At 32.1% G+C, this 20,389-nt stretch overlaps 1 protein-coding gene across 3 annotated transcripts in view; it reads left to right on the top strand.

Annotated features, from left to right (window-relative positions):
- LOC122047440 (protein phosphatase 2C 70-like) overlaps positions 1–15,600 on the top strand; it is a 51,658-nt gene extending 36,058 nt beyond the window's left edge. For all 3 annotated transcript variants that reach the window (XM_042608748.1, XM_042608747.1, XM_042608746.1), the window contains 6 exons: positions 9,212–9,347; positions 12,573–12,667; positions 14,225–14,340; positions 14,479–14,608; positions 14,674–14,728; positions 14,810–15,600. In XM_042608748.1, coding sequence (XP_042464682.1) covers positions 9,212–9,347; positions 12,573–12,667; positions 14,225–14,340; positions 14,479–14,608; positions 14,674–14,728; positions 14,810–14,965 — 688 coding nt within the window. In that variant the 3' untranslated portion in view covers positions 14,966–15,600. The remainder of the gene's footprint in view (positions 1–9,211; positions 9,348–12,572; positions 12,668–14,224; positions 14,341–14,478; positions 14,609–14,673; positions 14,729–14,809) is intronic.
- The last annotated feature ends 4,789 nt before the right edge of the window (positions 15,601–20,389 follow it).

The following is a 20,389-nucleotide window of genomic DNA, read 5'->3' as shown; positions in this document are numbered from 1 at the left end:
GGATAGATCCAACAATATAAATTCTATAGATCTTGAAAATATTAAAGACTCTCGAAGACAAACATATCTGCCCATACAATTTCAGAACTCAATAATTCTTTCCAGTTGAAAAAAAAAATCTTTTTTTTCCAAACAACCTCCTTTGGGTGTTTACATATCTTAAGGTTTCCATGAAATCTTCCCATACACCTTCTAGATGTCCTAAACAATTATATGCTTGTTTACTAAAGGAGAAGAAAGAAGAATGTTAAAAGCTTCACTATAGACAGGTTTGAATTCTTAAACTGTTTCCTGCTAGAATTTTGGCCTTTGATTGGAAAGGTAAATATGGTACCATGCCAATGTGATGACACAAGGTTAATAGTGAATTAGAGATGGAGGGATAAATGAGATGAAGCAAAAAAAAAAAGAAAAAAAAAAAAGAAAAAGAAAAAAATGGCAACTACATACCTATGGGGGTAGTTAAAAGTATTAGTTAATCCTAGCTAAAATGGTACCATTTCAAAATTATATTGTGCTAATGCTCAAAACTTTTTGACATATATCAAACTATTCTAAAACAAATTTAGATGTTTTTTTTTTCTTTGGTAACTTTCACTTAGTTTATTTATTTAGAAAAATAAGATTAATACTAATTAGATAATTAAATTTCATTATATGATATCATATTCATATTAAATTCAATTAACTTCTACTTAAATTTTCAATTTCAATAAGACTATCACTTAATGGTTAAATTTAAAATAATTTATTTATTTTTTAGTTGAATGCACGTTGAAATGAATTTATATAATTTTTTTACTTTTATAATCTTCTTAAGGGAAGCCTTGATGCAACGATAAAGTTACTGTGGTGTAACCTTGTGGTCACGAATTCAAGTCGCGAAAACAACATCTTGTAATGCAGGGTAAGACGATGTACAATAGACTCAATGTGGTCCGACACTTCTCCGGAATCCCACATTGGCCGGAGCTTTACTAGGCTACCCTTTTATAATTTTTTTTGCTTACCTTATTTACTTATAAAAATAAATAAATAGTAATCAAATAATTAATTGAATTAAATTTTTAGAAAGTGAAGTACAAAAAAATAACAAATATTAATCCTTCATGTGTGCAATAGCATGCTAAGGCGTGTCGAGTGGCAACATAATATGATACTCATTGGCACGACCAACAGTGGTGAGATTACTCTTGCAAGTCAAGATTAAGTAATTTATGAAAGTATGTTTTGAAATTTCAAACAATGCTATAGACAATTCACATATATTGGATGGATCTTGGTTTAAATCCTTAAATTTTTTCGCATTGAGTTGATGGTAGAAATGTGTGTATGTGATCTCAATTTGTTGGGGGTACACAATCTCATTTCTTGACTTTCTATTAATAGTTAATACTAAATTCAAATTTACTACTCTCAGAACACAACCTACCATCGTATATGAACTATTGTTGATATTCTATATAACCGAGAAAAAAATTGTATTATAATAAAAAAAATTAAATCTCTAAGATTTTATACTTTTGGATACTGATTTTACTCCGCAGAGATGTTATAACTAAGTATCTAGCTTCTTTCTCGAAGTTGGTGATTTAGTGATAGTAAATTTCTTTTTTCTTTGTTATCTTTACTAGCTCTTGCTCGCATGTTACTTATATTGTTTAACAAAGGTTGTGCTGACTTTACTAGTACGTGATATATGCTTAGTCATTGTTATTTTAACCCATCTCAACATTGTTAGGGACCTAATTATAAATAGATGATGATTTGTTGTAAATATACAAATTACATGAATGTAAATGTAAGATGATAATAAGATAACATATAAGTAAAGGGAACTTTCTCAATTAACAAGTTCTCTCTATTTACTTGGCACCTATGATTAGTAAAACCTCATTTTTGAGCTACTGAACTATAACTAACAAATGGAAAAAGAAACCTATATTAATGTGACTTAAGACTTTAGTTTTACTCTATTCCAACAAATGTGATATTTTATTACTTGCTCAAGGTTTTGAAAATCGTTGAATTTAATGTTCCTTCTACTTAACCTTTCATAAACTTTGATGCATGGTTTGAAATCTTGTACTGTGCTAGGTGGCATAATTGAAATATATCATTTTTAAAACTCAATGCTATTCGGCACAGACAATGCCTCCCGTGCTATTATGTCAATCATATCGATGGGTATTATGTCATGCCTCGACACCTCTTGGCATGGTACAATATAGGTTAAGATGATTGAGATAATGTTATTTATTTTTTAAGCTTGTGTCTACACGATAATACCAAAACTATTTCATCCTAGATAGAATATAAAGTTAGAAGTTAACTACATAGATGTCTTTTTTTTCCCTTTTCTTTTTCATCTCCATCTTTTCACCAATTTTTCAGTGGTTTTATACATCAAAACATTGGTATAATACTGAAATAATATCATTCTAATCAAAAGATTGAAACTCCGGCACAACTCAATATTTTGAAGCTTAGCTTGATGTATCTTAGATCTTAACATTAATAACTCATCTCTTTTAAAATATGTACTAAAATTTTAGAAACTTGTGTTGTGATCGTATAGGAGAACACTGTTTAACTTCCCATCATTTAAATAGAATTTTTTTGATACAATATTATAATTGAACCCTTGATCATATAGAAACTTAGGATGAACTTAATGAATAAAGGGATAGTTATCTCACACAGAGAAAAGAATCTAATATAGAGGAGAAATCTCACATAGAGAATTGAAAAGAATTTTATTAACTGAAAGAAAATCATTACATAGGGACATGATAATTTAAAAACTCAATATTAGCTAAATATAAAGAAATTTCTCTAATTAGGAAAGATAATAATCTCATTAAATTCTTATCAAAATAAAAGACTTTACAGTCAAATCAAAATACTCAATAAACTTATTATAAATAAAAAATTCCAAACTTTTTCCACCTAAAATAGGATAATTACCAAAACCAATTATAAATTTAAAATTTAAATATCTTTTTTTCTCTGTTTTCATCATTCTCTCCTATTAAGGAGAACTCAACTCCATGCAAGTTGTGAGCATTTTTTTCTTGGGTTTCATTTTTCAATTTCTGAATGCAAGAAACAATTGCTTCACCAACTTTGTTTCCCCATTATTTTTCTTCTTTGGATGTCCCTTTTAGGGAGCAAAAAATTGACAGTTATTATTTTGAACTTTGGTTTTATTTCTTTCCTTTTTGGTTCCACTCACCAATGAATGAGAAAACATCTTAGTTTGTCATAGGGCAATGGTGACATCTATAATTTCATTGTAGTCATTGAGCATGGAGATGGCAATGAAGACGATCAATTTATAAGATTATAATTGTCATAAAATTAGTATACAAAGACGGAGACAATTTCTTTATCAAATTAGCATATCCTTCAATTTAAAAAAATAAACTTGTGTTTAAAAAATTGACATGTTAAATAAGCAATTATTAAAATTAATTTTCCACACAATATAAATAATAAATTAGATATGCAAAATATAAATGCTTTTATAATAGATGTCATGAAAAAATTGAGTTTATAAATGAAATATGTGAATATATTGGTTAATTAGATACTTTATAATAATTACACTTAGGGCAATTTTGTTCTTAGCATGATCACATATAATGCTTATATACAAATTGTAGCTCTGGGTAGATAGAAGCAAACATGGAACTAATTCATTGGATTAATGAACATTAAAATCATAAGTTATTTTAAAAGGTTTAAAAAGTTTTTATTAATTTGTTATTTTTTAAGTTGATGTATTTGTTATGTTCAACTTCCTATTTTATCTTCTCTAGATACAATAACAACTAAGCCTTATTCCACTAGGCGGAGTTGGCTATATGTATCCTTTTACGCCATTGAGGTCTATTCCCTATTATATCATCATCTATATTTAAATAAATTTTATCTTGTTTTATTATTACTAACCAAGTCTTTTTTATCTTCCTCTTCCTCGTTTAATGTGCGTATTTGTCATAGTTTCACATCATCTGACTAGAGCATTTATTGACCCCTTAAGTACATGTCCATACCATCTTAAACGTGTCTCTCGAAGTTTTTCCTCAATAGATGCAACTTCGATTTTCTCTCAAATGTTCTCATTTCTTATTTTATCCATCCTCGTATGTCCACACATCCACCTTAATATCCTCATCTCTGCGACTCTCATCTTCTGCTCATGTGCTCTAGTCTAGCCTAATATTTCGCGTCATATAACATAGCTGGTCTAACCGCCGTTTTGTAGAACTTCACCTTAAGTTTTAGAGATATTTTATGATCATATAAAACATCCGACTCTTTCTTCCATTTCAACTATACTGCTTATATTCTATGTGAGACATCTCTCAATCCCTTCATTATTTTAAAAAATGATCCTAAATACTTAAAAAAACTTTCTGTTCCAGATAACTCGTCATCTTCTATTTTAATAATTGTCTAATTACGTCTACTATTGCTAAACTTAAATTTCATATATTTTGTCTTTACTCTACTAAACCTAAAAGCTTTCACTAGATATTATGAATGAAATATAAGCTATAAGCCTAAGTTTCGGCCATTATTAAGTATCTAGTTGATTATTCTCTAAAGGAAAGGAACTAAGCCAATAAGAGTTCTTCTAAAATTGAGTGCATTCAAAGTGTCATTGGAAGACTCTTTTAAAATGTTATCAAAGCGTTTCTTCTAAAATGTTAACAAAAAACTTTCTTATGGCTATGTTATTAGAAGATTTGTTTAAGCATAACTCCTTTATTTTAAGTAAAACTTCATTAATCGCGAGTGGAAAAGACCTTGGATATCTTTAAATTCACTTCACTTGAGAATGGTGACTTTACTTTTGAAAATTTATTAAGCGATCGTCTTGTTTTATTTCATCACTTAGGAACATATTTTTCCAGCAACTTCCGTTTCATTTCATACCAATGATTATTTTGTACTGTGGTCTTGAACACTGTCAAAATTTACTAGCGACACCAATTAGTTTATTACTGACAAATTATGCTGATTCAATTTAGTTCAAGTTATGTTGGTCAAAAGAGTCTTTAGCGTCATCTCTCAATCTAGAAAACTATTAGGTTTTGATTGCTGATCAAGATAATCGTGTGATGCTTAGGCCTATATCAATTTCTATTTTTAACAAGCCAGGTTGAGCTTTCTCTAAACACTGGATAGTGTATTACAAATGAGCACACATGTTATTCTAAGATTTATGTGTAAAAAAGGAAGTTATTTAGATGGTTTGTTCCAACTCTCATGAATTTATGATCGCCTTCTATATGGTTGTTAGGTTTATGCCTATGATCTTTCATATATGCAATGGTGGTTGTGGTGTTTCCATCCGTGATGCATATCTAAGTAAAGTAATGATAATATAAAATAAAGCAATGTGATAAATGTAGGAAAATAGGATGGATGATACATAAATTAAAATGTAATGGAGTATGCTAATGAAGATATTTTCCTCCCTTTTTCTTTTTGATGACGAGGAGTAAACAAAGAGACTATTATAAGATGATACTTTGTGTTTTTTAATTAACAAATGATGATATATTGAGAATTTGTGAGAAATTAATTAAATATAGGAAATTTAAATTAACCAACTAGGTAAAGAAAAGCATTTTTCAAGAGAGTGGTTGCTATCTACCAAAGGGAATTTTTCCCTCTCTGATGTTGAATTCGTTACCTGATTTGAACTTGATTAATAAATGGACGATACTTGATCTTGCAAGGTGTCTTGTACTAGATCCCGGAAACCTCTTTTGTTGCACTCACTATTTGCTTTAGGTGTTATAGGCCTGAGGTTGATTCCTGCGGAATGCTCCGTGGGTTGCCTCACCCCTCCTTTCATCCGCTACTGTTGTCAGGCTAACCCCCGTGATTTACTCCCTTCCAGGAAGTGTGGACCACCCTGGAGGGGCCATCGGGGTGACGGTATCACCTTTTGCTGCCAACCATTTCCTTTAGGTGTTGTATGGGATCTCAGAATGTACATTAGATCCAAAATTTGGACCAGATCTCTACAAGTGTTGGAACCCACCACTTAGTATATTTTTTCATCAGTAGTAACATTTTCTCCTTTGAATTGTTCTTTTCTTTTTTTAAATGAGCAGCTGAAGGTTATTGAATTTTCTAAATTTACGGACCTAGTTTTTATAGTGTCCGTGAGTGGGATTCTTTGCTCGCCATCTTCTATCACAGCTAGATGAGAGGCCAAAGTATGGTCACTTTAGTGCATTCGCAAACTGTGGCTTGGAGGTGACAATAGCAGATGCAACAAGTCAAAGGTAGTGTTCTCGTTGGCTGCTTGATAGGTTAGGTTGGTGGTGAAAGTTGTGTATGCAGGCTGAAAGAAGATGGCAATGTTGGGTGTTGCTAGAGAAAGGGGCTTCAGATGCTGCATGGGAATGGGAAGCAACACAGTTTGTTGTGTGATGGAACACCATATTCGATGCGGTTGGAGAAAGGTATTGATGGTGGGGAGGGGTGGTATCCAAGAGATGGTCACCTACTTAGTCTTGTGATCACTATGGTCGTTGGCAATTCAAAAGTGATGATGGCTCGCCGACAACAATGGTGGTGCCCAGCTCATGGCTAGGAATGTCGGTTGAAGAGATAATGACATAGGGAGAGGCAAGCGAGGGCATTGCAAGCTCCAATCGACAATGTAAGAGATGAGAGTCACTTATGTTGGCAGCGAGATCTAGGGTAATCATGGAATGAATTTGCAAGCAAGTCACAATGTACTGACCATGGAGGGAAGAAACCTTGGCTAACATGACTTGGTGTTAGTAATGATGTTCTAGACCGTTAGTTGCTGACACTTTATGCGATGGAGGCGACGTTGCTTTGAAGTGATAGTGCATGCGAGATTTGGGCGACATGAGTTGAGAAGTAGGAGAGGCATTGGTGCAGGGCTAAGGCTCTTAATTTTGTTGGGGTCACACCTTATCAGGAATAGAGCAACTATTCTTCTTCATTTTAGGATCTCCTTGCACTATCTCTTTCTTGTAATTGCTAGGAGTAGATGCACCAAGGGATGGTGATGAATTTGTGAGTAATGATGAAAGCTAGAGGATGAGCGCAACAAGTTGTTAGAGACGACCACATAGGACTAGGGCTAGGCAAGGGGCAACACATGATGCTAACTGAGGTGGGGTAGTGCACATCCTTGTGGAATAACTGTGTTTAACAATAGCAGAATTCTATAGGCTGACAGAACTCTAAAACTGCACAAGATGCGTAGGTCTAGTGGAGAAGATTGACTAGAGAAGGTGGTGACAAAGGAAATTGTCATACATGATAGAAGAAGGCGAAGACATGAATGAGTGGTAAATGAGAACAACTGAATGGGGATGGAAAGTAGTGGCTTTGTTTTTTTTTTTTTTTGATAAAGGTAAATTGTATTAAAGTCGATCAAGGACTTACATGAGGAGCACTAAAAAATCTAAAGAAGCGTGTTTGAACCTTTCTAAATATCCTCTCAATGTATGGCATACCCTCTTCATATTGACATTGATTATGGGTTTGCCAAATCAAATAGATCATACCTGATACACCCAAGTGACGAGCTTTGTTGAGCATGCTCCCTTCACGATATCGTTGTTGGAACGTCTCCGACAAGGCTGCCACTGTCCCAAAGTTATACCCAATGTGTAGTCATCTTTGAGTCATGCCCCATAGAGGTTTAATGACGGAACACATGAAGAAAAGGTGGTCCGCTGTCTTATCCGCCCGCTGGCACAGCGGATAATTTTTGCAGTCTACATACGGCAATCTCTCCTTGGTGCGCACTTTGCCGTTTGCGAGCTGTCACATGACGAACTGGTGCTTCGGCATGATGTAAGGTTTCATACAATTGCTGCCCATGCCTTCCTGCTACTCCGCGACCTGAAGAAGTCATATGTAGCAGCTACGCGCTGCAATTCTGGATCAAACCATGAGTCCAACGTTGCCGCAACCTGCTCAGCAGAACCGACCCATGTCGAACTGTTTGGTGGATTTGGATAAGTTTCTTGATGAGGGGGCTTTGGTTTTATTAGTACATAGCAGAGTGAACTTATATGAGGATCGAACCAAATTCAATTCTGATGCCCATTGATGCAATACCAAAATTCAACTTCAAATCACATAGAAATTTGGGACAATTGATGAAACAAAGTAATCTCACTCAAAAGGAAAAAGGACCTCAAAGAGGAGAAATGAAAGATAATTTTATTAATCGAAAGTTGATTATTACATAGAGACATGACACTTCCATATAATCAGTACCAGCTAAACTAAGAAAGAAATATCTAATTGGGAAGAACAATAATCCCATTCTTACCAAATAAAGACTCTTCTACAAAATCAAAAGCTATCTGCCAAATTAAGAGGTTCCAACCTTCAACTTATGCAATAGGACAAATACCAAAATGAATTACAAATTTAAAATTCAAATTCTCATTTTCCTTGTTTGCATCAACTTTTTCACTTTGTTGACATGTTAACGCATGCTGATGGTAAAGTTCATCTTATATCTTGATGGAGTCGAAGGAAGAAGATTGAGTTCACCTTATGTCTCAATAGAGTTATAAGAAGAAGATTATGTCACCTTTGTCATGACACACATAGATCCTCCACTCACTTCAACTTCTTGTTATAGAGCATGTCTCAATGTCTGTGTGACCCACCTCTGTCTTCACCTTGTTATATCTTGACAACCTGTTCCATAGGGGAGGAATCAAGAAGAAACTTGAGGCTATCATTGGGTGTGTATTGTTGCCTGCAGGGACTCATAATCTCTGCCTCTGCCTCCTTGTGAGGATGTGACTTAGGGTAACGAGGGCATTCATGAAAAGGGTTTGGGCGCAAGATACAACTCGCGGAGGAAGCTGAAGACCAGTCTTGTGTGATGGTCTGTTATGTCTACCGGTTGATCAGTGAAACCATATATTTTGGATTTGGCATGGAGCAATATTTTAAACCGTGCATAGATTTTTATTTTTATTTTTATTTTAAGGGGCAGCCATCCCTTCTATTCCCCGCCTCCAATGGCCATTTGGCAATGCTTTCTAATATCCTTTTCTTGGGTAGTGTTACAGTGTTGTCATACTTATAATTGGATAACTCTTACGTTTTCAACCTCTTCATGTCTGTATTATGCAAACATCTTAGTTTTTTTGTAACCCAACTATTTTCTTGCCTACAGGATGCTGCCAGAGAACCTGGCTTCCATTTTATCCAATCATAAAAGAAGTGCAAAGGTTCTATCTCTTTGTGATGCTTCAGATATTCTACAGGATGCTTTTACATGGACAGAAGCTGCTATGAACCATCAGTATGAGGTTCTCTGTCTCTCTTATTAAGTTCATATTTATGACTAAATGTGTTTTGTTCACTTTTAGTATTTCCATGTGTGGTCTAAAATTTGGAAGAGATAAGTTCTATTTTAATTTCAAATAATTATTAACCACGTTTCATGCTTTATCCTACCTGTCTTCAGCCTATAACTATGGTTGATCTAAAACATTGGTGGGAAAGGGAATGATAGTTTGCAGAATCCAACTTTAGAAGTTTATTAATAGTTCAAATAATTAAATAGCTAGTAACAAAGGTCCCATTGCTGATCTCAGTTTTCCAAATTTTCATTATTATTTATAAGAAAAATGCACGTGTTTGCTAAAGATTTCTTAGCTATTGTTAGATGAATTTCATGCAAAATGAAATTTGTTTTGGTTCTAAGCTTTATGATTAACTTGTGCAATTTCCTTTATTTCCAGTAACATCTGTCCATGTATTTGTTTGGTAAAATATTGGAAACAAATGTTGAGGACTTCTTTGGATATTTGGGACTTATGAATTTCAAAAAGTAAATCTCTCACTCATAGAGTCTCCGTGGAAGAAAATTGAGACCTTTCTGTCCTCCCGGTACCTAAGAATCTTGTAGAAGACTCACAAAAAAAGATGAGACCAAGAAGGCTTACTAAAGAAGACTCGGTGATTATAGAAGCCTCGTAGAAGAGATACTAAGTGTTGTGTGTCGGGTCGACCAACATGAGATATGTTAAACCAAGTAATAAACTAAAATAATAGAGAAATATTAAAGTTATTTTTTAGTTCATTAAAATTAATGATTAAGAAGGGGAGTCTTAGCGCAACGGTAAAGTTGTTGCCGTATGACTTGGTGGTCACAGGTTTAAGTGGCATAAAAACCTTTTGCAATGCAAGGTAAGACTGCGTACAATAGACCCTTCACCTCATGTTGGTGGGAGATTCATGCTCCGAGCTATTTTTTTAATTAATGATTACATTATTATTTTTGAAAATTTATATAAATATTTTATATATTGATTAATGTTTAAAAAATATAATTTAATAAATATTAACATTTAAAATGGTGATAATAAAATATTATTTTATATTGCATATTAACTATAAGTAAAAATAATGATGTTAGTATATACTTTAATATTGCATACTAGAGTTGTGTCGGAGTTTCAAACTTTGACTGAGGAGGAAGGAGATGAAAAAGAAGAATGAGAAAAGAAGACATCTATATTCCTAACTCATATAAAATTGTACAATTTTAACATTGTATTGTATGAACAAAAGCAAAAAAAACAAAAAAAACAAACATCACTTTTAATTCATTTTGATGCAGCTTATGTTAAAGGGTGTTGAATGTTAGTCTGACACGATGGTCATCAACATGATTGACACAACAATACACAATAAATTATCTAAGCCAAGTAGTTTCGAATTTATCTAAACGATATGTTTTGACCGTGTCTCCCGGTATGGTATGAGATCTCAAACCATGAGTACACTTTTATCAAACACTAGTATATTTTGTTTACGTGAATAATTATTCTATTCCTAATGGATTATGATGATGGCAGAGCTATTACAATGGTCTAAATTGAATAAGGAACACGGATTATGTTGCAATTCATCCTGGTTCTCCTCACTACTGTATAGCTATTCCTTGTGCTAATCCCAAATTAAGTATTCAAAGTTGTTAGAATTCCTTTGAGACAAAATTACCCTTTAAATCTTTGTATTCCTTGGACTCTTGAAACCCTACACAATCCTTCTTAGTGGCATTTCTTGCTCTTCCTTATAGCACTACCTTGTCTTGCTCCTCCCTGCGACTCATTTGCCATTGTTGAGTTCTGCTCTTGTTAATTCTTGCTCTTGTGCCATCTGCTTTAGCGACTACCTCTGATGCCTCTCCAGCACTAGCTCCTCTTGGGTGTTGACCCCTGCAGTACTTGGTAGGTGTTTTTATCTATTCTTGCTCTCTTAGGCTAAGCCCTTGCATCCAAATCTCTCCCAATTCCATTACTGTTCTAGTGGTTTTTTTTACTACATTCCATCGTTAGACATTTCTAAACATAGATGCTAGAATTGAAGTCACTTCAATGGTTTTAGTTGCTTGCTTCAGTGTACTTTTCAATTCTATGGTAACTGAAGCCTTTGAGTTAAGAAAATTTCCACACTTTTTATTTATTTATTTTACATTTGAACTTTGTGTCCTTTTGTTATAATTGTGTAGTTGTGATGGATTGCATTTTGGGTGATCAGAGATGATGGACTTGCAACTTGATTTTTTATCGGACTTTTTTTCTTTCAAGTTTGACATTGATACAAACATTTTGCCCAGTCCTTAATATTAATATTGTGTCTACCAATATTATTTCTCTCAATGTCGATACTATTTTTGATGTAAAAAATGAATAATTTTACAATCAAACTATTTCCTATTTAGATTTTTTTGCTTATCAAAAACAGAATTTTTTTCTAAGAGAATCACCAATTCCATAAAACATTTCAGGTTTTTGTTTGTTGAAATTATATGGAAAATTTGGTTCCTTTTTAGCTGTAGTTTTGGTTCATAAATATATGAGCCTTTATTATCCCCATTAAAACTTGTACATGAGTTTGCATTGTATTGCTTCATCAATTTTTTTCAATTATTTTCTATAGGCATTTGACAGCTTACTAATAACCAATAAGAATTTCCAAAAACAATTGTACTCATTTACTTAGATGTGCACTCATGACTCATGCTTCAGTTCAATTGATGTATCTCACTCATGTCATCTAATGTTTGCAGCACCCTGTGGTTAATAAATCTTTGTTGTTATAGGATATTTTAGTCTTTTTGCAGCTCTTTGCTATCGATTACATATAACATTCTACAAACCAAATTCTCTATCGCATTTCATTCGACGAGTCAAACTAAATACTAGTTATTTCTATTCTATTCCTTATCTATTACATTTTATAGTAATTTTCTGTACCATTCCTTTTCAGTTCGATTCCATAAACCGCACATGGTAGTTACAGATTTGGTTCACAAAGCAATTTTTAGATGCAAGTTACCAAATACAGAACTACTTTCACATAATGCACAAATGCAATGCCAAACCTAGCCTTATATATACAATATAGACTACTGTTGTTTTCTTGCAATTTAACAATGCATAGTTGAACAAGGTACTATCTACAATTACTTGCTAGGATGCTTCTATTATAAGTAACCAAGCCTCCTAGTCTAATCTTTTCAGGGTTGTACAGCAACAGTTCTCTTGATTTGGTTTGACCATAATAAAGAACTTTTTGCACAGTGTGCTAACGTTGGAGATTCAGCATGTCTTATATGGTATCTTTTTTTAACAGATATTTTTGTTTGTTTCTCGTTTGTAGTAATTTGAATATATACATTTGTCTTCACTAATATGATTATGATTATCCTATTGTATCTGCCTGAATGATCATTGTTCATGCTATGTCAGAGCACTACATACATTTGCATCTGTAGCAGATTTCACTTTATACATTTGCTTCACGAAACAATGCTTTTCCGTTGCCAATGATAGGCAATGGCATATAACGATTGATATGCACTTTTTTGGTATATTTCAAATAGTTGAAATTTGTGTACATGTTGATCCTTGTATAACAATGATGCTCATGCAATGTATGAAAATGAAAGTGAGGAAAACTCTTCTTTTGTTTAATCTATGATTCAAATGTGTGTAACTTAGAGCTAGGCTATTTTAAAATGAAAAGAATGAACTATGGTATTTCTAGTGATTAAAACTTAGAGAAGGAACATCTTATTGGTACTTGCTTGTGATGACAGATGATTCAATATTCTTGTTAAACCACAACCCTATAGGTAGGCCTTTCTTATAGCTAAAGGTTTTGGATAAGTAAAAAAAAAAAAATGATAAACTCAGATAGCCTCATTGACTAGCCCTGGAGTTGACCAGCCCAACTCCACGAAATTTTCCCATTGGCCACTAGGGTAAATCGGGAAATGCTTGCAGCGGGTGGCCAAAAGCCCAACATCCTTTGGTTGCGCGCCCCATTTAGAGGAAAAATCCTACAAATGCGTCATAGCGGGGATCGAACCGTAGGTGCCTGGGTAACAATCTGGATGCCCTGCCGCTATACCATAGCCTCGGGGGCTAAAGGTTTTGGATAAGTAGTTGCTTATGATGGTGGATAATTCAATATTCTTGTTAAACCACAGTCCTATAGCTTAGGTCTTTCCTACTTTTGGCTTAAGCTTTTGGATAAGTGTTATCCTATCAAATAATGTCAGGGAATAAGTCGTGAATTTGATTCTTGGCTTTCTCTCCCAACCTATTGTTATTTTTTTTTTCTTTCCACAATCAATATATCTTCTCATTTGCACTCTCTTGCAATCCACTTCAAGATGATTGATTGTATGTTATGCTTAATCCAGGGTCAAATTTTCAAGTGGAAGACATCTCTGGCACACACGTAACAATGATATAAATAATTAGTAACTATTAGTGTAAGAGTTGTCATAATAAAATAAATTATATATCTCTATCTAGTAAAAAAAATCCATGAAAATCTAGCAAAACCTACTTGAGCATAAATGAACTTGGAAACAAAAGCAAAGAATGGAGATGTTAAAATTCTTGTAGAATTCTTAGTATGAATATATGTAAATGCTTGAAATATATTTGGATAAATTGTATGAGCAACATGAGTTGCACTAACTAACCTTAAAATATTAGATTTGAGATAAAGTGTAAAGGTTGTGCTGTATTAATCAATTAATCTTAAAAATATGAAAGAGGAAAAGTAACTGTCACTTTGATCTATAGTAATCTTGCATAATTTCCGACCAATCAATTTTACAATTCCTTAGATTCTTACCTAAAGGGCATCTTCTTTACAGTGCTGATGGAGAGCTGATTCCTATGACAGAGGATCATAGAGTTACCAGTCCGTCTGAACGTGCTCGCTTTTTCAATGCAGGGAAACCATTGAAAGATGGTGAATCACGGCTTTGTGGTAATTCTTGCATTCTTCCATGATTCATCATTTCTGAAAGTTCTCTTATATGTTAACATGATGTTTATGGGTCTAAAAGATACCAAGAAATCATCTAATGCGAAGATCTACATTCTATATAATCTGTGTTTTCATCAGGACTTAATATTTGTCGAATGCTTGGTGACAAGTTTTTGAAAGAACAAGATGACCGTTTCAGTTCAAAACCACACATAAGCCAGGTGGTTCCAATTAGGAAAACATCCACTGCATTTGCATTGATGGGAAGGTAGGTACTTTTCTTGCTCTTGGTGCTATTTTAGCTTTATTTAACTTTTTTGTATGCTTCTATAGTGATGGACTATGGGATGTAATCACCATGAAGAAGGCAGCGCGGTTTGTGCTCCAGGTTTGTAAACTTCAAATTTTATTTCCTGTAGATTTTACACATTTTGGATCCTTCATTACAACTTTCATATGAATTCCACAGGAAAAACAGGAAGTCAACAAAGATCAAATCTCTGCAGATGTAATCGCCAACAATGTGTTGAATGAAGCTAGAACCTTGAGAACAGAGGACAACACAACTGTCATCTACTTAGATTTTGATGTTTTGAGAACAGGATCTTGTACCATTGAAGTGTGATCATACAAGTTCCCCAATTCCGGCATTTCTTCAGCATTTCTTTTCTAGTTGACAGTTTCATGGCTTTTGATAATCAGTTAAGCTGCTTCAAAGTCAGTTTTAGGCAACAATTACCCCAGACAAGGTGCTTTCCAGTTTTTAAATTGGTGTGCTACTCTACAAATTGCCATGTTCAGACCACATTGAAAGCATCCTTCTGGATGTGTATGATGGAAGTATATCAGACGCAAGAATCAATGATGAACGTTCGTTATTTTTTACGAAAAAGAGTATCCTTGGGCACTTATATGCACAGGCAGTAGGGAGATGCAGGTCAAAAGAGTCCAAGGTGCTTCTCTTCTCAAAAGGATTGCACATGTAGGGACTTTGATTCACAAAGGTTTCTAGTGGCAGTTCAAGATTCTATGAGTTTACAGCCAACCAAGCTAGGAGTTAATATAGGTTTCAAAGTCTTAAAGCCATTAAACAAGAACTGGGTAGAGGAGTATTTGTATATATAAGTTTTTGAGGGCATTACATTTCTTATTTGTCACTTTAAATGCATATTTCTATTATTTTTCCCTATTTTTAAAAGGTACAATGCTTTTATTATTAGCAGACATCAATCATAATTAATTAACTGCTTAATTTCCTGATATCATTATATTTTTAGTACTCAAAATTCAACTATATAAAACTCATGTGCATTCATTTTATTAAGAAAATAAATATTAAATATGTAAGCAACCATTGTATTTTTTTTTCACAGTGAACTGCTTAGCAGAGGGCTTATGGTTTTAGAATAATTTTCGTTCTCCTTGTTCACCGGTTGTCAAATTGAACCAGTTGGATAAAAATAAATATTATAAAAATAATAATAATTTAAGATTTAAAATATGGAATAAAAGAATCTTCATTGATAAAATAATAGAGGTAATAAATATGATGATTATGAGAAAAATTAATATTTTATATGTATAAGAGATAACATAAGTATGTGAGAAAGTAAAGATAATAGAGAACTTGAGTTTTAAGTTATGATACATAAGAAAGAATAAAATAAGAAATGATATGGATATTGGTGTAAATAGTTCATTAAATGATTAAGTTACAGGAGTAGTTGAAAAATAAGATAAAATTATAACTTTTAAAATAATAATGGTAAAAGATATTGTGAATATAATTGATATATATGCATCTTAAGTAGAATTTGATGAAACAACTAAATTAAAGTTTTGGAACGATTTAATTGAAGTATTATAAAATATTTTATTAAATAAAATGATTTTAATAGGAGGTGATTTAAAGGAACATGTCACAGTGAAAAATGAGAAATATGAGAGGGTGCATGAGGGTTATGAGTTTGGAATGACAAACGAAGAAAGAAAAATTATATTGGATTTTGTGATAACATATGACTTTATATTAGCTAATATATTTTTTTAAGAAAAGAGAAAAATATTTACTCACGTTTAAAAGTAGAAATAATAAATTATAAATTAACTTTCTTAGGGTTAGAAAGAGGGATAGAAAGATTTGTAAAGATTGTAAGGTTATCTTTGGAGAAAACTTAATTACTCAATATATATTACTAGTGTTGTATATACACTTTAAGGATAGTGTCAATAGAAAAAAAAATATGACTTATAAAATTAAATCGTGGAAGTTAAATGATGGAAAACATATTTAAGAAGAGTGTAGGAATATAAGCATTAGGTGAAATATATAGTGATTCTAATACGATTTTGGGATAAGATGATATCAAAGTTCAAAATAGTCGCTAAGAGTGTACTCGATGAGTCAAAGGGGCATGCACCACTAAGTAAGGAATCTTGATGGTGGAATGAGAAATTGAAGGAAAATGTATAACTTATAAGAAATTATACATTTGTAAGAATGATGAAGACTTAAAAAAAACATACAATTGACCAGAAATGGTTAAGAAAATAGTGAATGAAGTAAAAAAATAAAATTTTTGAATGATTATATTGAAAATTGGATGCAAAGAAAGGGGAAAAGAGACATTTATAAAATAACTAAATGAGAGAAAAGAACACAAGATATTTTATCTAAATAAAGTATATTAAAGATAAATACAATAGAGTACTAGTAAACGATGGAAAAATAAAAGAGCGATAGAAGATGTATTTTCATCAACATTTTAATGAAGGTTTAGATGATCAACTTAACTTAGGTAATTTAAGTAGGTTAAATGAGTATAGAAATTTAAATTTTTATTTTAGAATTCAAACTTCAGAAATAGAACAAGTTTTAAATGAGATATACAATAAAAAAATCATTGGACCAGATGATATTTCGATAGAGGTATGGAAGTGTCTAGGAAATAAGATATTGAATGACTTACAAAATTATTTGACATAATATTGAAAATGAAAAATATCTTATTAATGGAGGGTAAGTACCCTAGTTTCCTTATATAAGAACAAGAGAGACGTATAAAATGTTCAAACTAGAAGGGTATTAAACTAACGAGTCATACTATGAAACTTTGAGAAAAAAAATAATAGAAAAAAGATTAAGGAAGGAGGCCACAGTGATAAAAAATTAATTTGTTATTTGGAAGGTCGACAATAGAAGTTGTATATCTCTTAAGGCAACTAATTAAAAAGTATCGGAAGTAAAAATAAGATCTACACATGATATTCATTGACTTAGAAAAAATTTATAATATAACTTTAAGAGAAATTATATGGAGAATTCTATAAAAGAGAGGTGTTAGCATAACATAGAATTCTAAGAGAAATTATATAGAGAATTATAGAAAAGAGAGGTGTTAGTGTAACATATATTGAATTAATTAAGGATATGTATGAGAATGTAACGACTAGAAAAAAAAAAGATGTATGAGGATATAGCGACTAGAGTGAAGACTTCAGGTGGATTAATTGACATATTTCTAATAAAAATAGGGTTATATCATGATCAATTCTAAATATCTATCTTTTTATATTAATCATGGATAAACTTACTAAACACATTCAAGACATAATATTGTGGTGCATGTTGTTTGCATATGATATTATTTTGACAGATGAGACATGTGAAGGAGTAAATGTTAAATAAGAATCTTGACGAGAAACATTAAAAGTGAAAGGTTTTAAGTTTAGTAGAGTAAAGACAAAATATATAAAATTTAAGTTTAATAATATTAGAAGTAATGAGATAATTGTTAAGATAGGAGATGACGAGTTGTCTGAAACTGAGAGCTTTAAGTATTTAGGATCATTTTTATAAAATGATTGAGCGATTGAGAGAGACGTCTTATATAAAATACAAGCAGATGGTTAAAATGGAGGAGAGCATCAGATGTTTTATGTGATCGTAAAGTATCTCTAAAATTTAAAGAAAAGTTCTATAAAATGGCAGTTAGACATGTTATATTATATGAGCTGAATGTTGTGCTTGATTCGAGCATATAAGAAGAAAATGAGAGTTGCAAAAATGAAGATGTTAAAGTGAATGTGTAGACATACGAGGAGGATGGATAAAATAAAAAAATGAGAGCATTAGAGAGAATCAGAGTTGAATTTATTGAGAGAAAATTTTGAGAGACACGTTTAAGATGGTACAAATATGTACTTACATGACTAATAAATGCTTTAATTAAGCGATGTGGATACCCCCAGGGCGTAGCATAGTTGTGGGTGCATGGTCGTGTGGTTGAGAGGTCCAAGGTTTGATCCTCAGGGTATCACGGCCTGGGGTTAATATCTCTATCATGCACTTTCAACTGTGTACTTGCATTTATCTCCCTCCATATCTGTGGGACCGACTCTAGGGGGCATGTTGATATGACGGTTCCACATTTATTGTTGTATCAACATTGAATATCTACAAATATTTTTGAATGTTTTAAAAAATAAAAAATCGTTTTGCAAATGATTTTAGTCTTTATGGAAAATAAACTTTGGTTTTCATAATTATATAAACCTTAATCGTTGTAGCATAGTTCAACAATGTGCTAATCTAGGGCTCTGAGTCAAGTTGGCCCAACACAAAGGTCTAGTGTCTCAACCTCAAGACTTCAGTTTCCATAATCACTCAGTTTTTTCATTGCCGTATTGTTATTACATTTTTAGTTAAATATTATGTCAGTGGGTTGATAGGTAAGCTCTAAGAGTATTTCTATAATTTTTTTTTTCACTATATCTAAAAATTTAAAATAAATAATTCATTTTATTAAATTTAAACAATCACTTTTTATTACACACTACATCAACTATCCTAAAATTTTTATTATCCTTACTTTTTTTTATTATTTTCATCTCTTTCTTCTATTTTATTATTATTATATTTATGAAATGTGTGAAAGGAAAGAGATTGAAAAGAATGAGTGGAAGGAGAGAAATTAAAAAGAAATATTATTTTATTTTTAGGGTAGAGATTCATTCCTAAATTTAAAAAATTATTATTTATCAAATCTAAATTTAAGAAATAGATAAATTAGCCGATGTAAATATTTTTTAGTTGTCTTATTTAAAATTTAAAATAAAATTTTTAAATAAGATAACTAATATGGATATTTTAATTATTAATTTTGTATTTAATAGTTAGATAACGCAATAATATTACATCAATGACTAATCCCTTCAGTCATGTTGTTTCGGTAAAATCGTCCAACGTCAAATCACGCACTCGGAGGCAAATTCTTAATTTTTTTCACATGTGAATATTTCGATCGGGGCCTCCCAGCACAGGTTGTTCTAGTAAATTCACCATCAATACATGCTTCAGTAGAAAATCGAGTTGTATCCTTCAGGCTTGACGCAAATGCTCCTACCGCCCACGCATTCTCTAGCAGAGGGTCAAATCAGTCGATTGCTAATTGAAAATTTTGACATTTGACCGTCTACAAATTTAAAAACATATAAATAATTGTCAATTGATAACATTTTAAGTTGACTAATCTCCTAGATACACTGTAAAGCTTGATATATATTCTACTCAAATCTATTTTGCACTTCGTCTACATATCTTATTCAGTAAATTAAACCACGTAGCTAAAATTTTGAAATACCTAAATTTTATAAGTAATTTTTAAAATTATCAAATCACGTAATCCATACCCCCAATATAGTAATGGATTGGTACAGTTAGAGATACTATTCATCAATATATTAGGTCCTGAATCAATTACTACTATGTAGTAATCGATTAAAAAATTTAATTTATGTTAAAAAAAATCATTACTTTTAATATAGTGTCAAATTAATATTTAAGGGTATGTATATAATTATAAAAATTAGACGAACACATAGAACTTGGTTCTATATCATTCCGAATTCTTTAAGTCTATTAATCGATTTTAGTCCAAATCGATTGAAGGATCTAGAGAGCTCGGAATGACATGGAACCAGATCTTATATATTCATCTAGTTTTTTTTTTTTGATAATATTCATACTCTCAAACATTATTTCTATACG

This window comes from Zingiber officinale, chromosome 2B (assembly GCF_018446385.1).
Source record: "Zingiber officinale cultivar Zhangliang chromosome 2B, Zo_v1.1, whole genome shotgun sequence".
In the NCBI taxonomy this organism is placed as follows: domain Eukaryota; kingdom Viridiplantae; phylum Streptophyta; class Magnoliopsida; order Zingiberales; family Zingiberaceae; genus Zingiber; species Zingiber officinale.
This window is presented reverse-complemented; position numbering and strand designations above follow the sequence as displayed.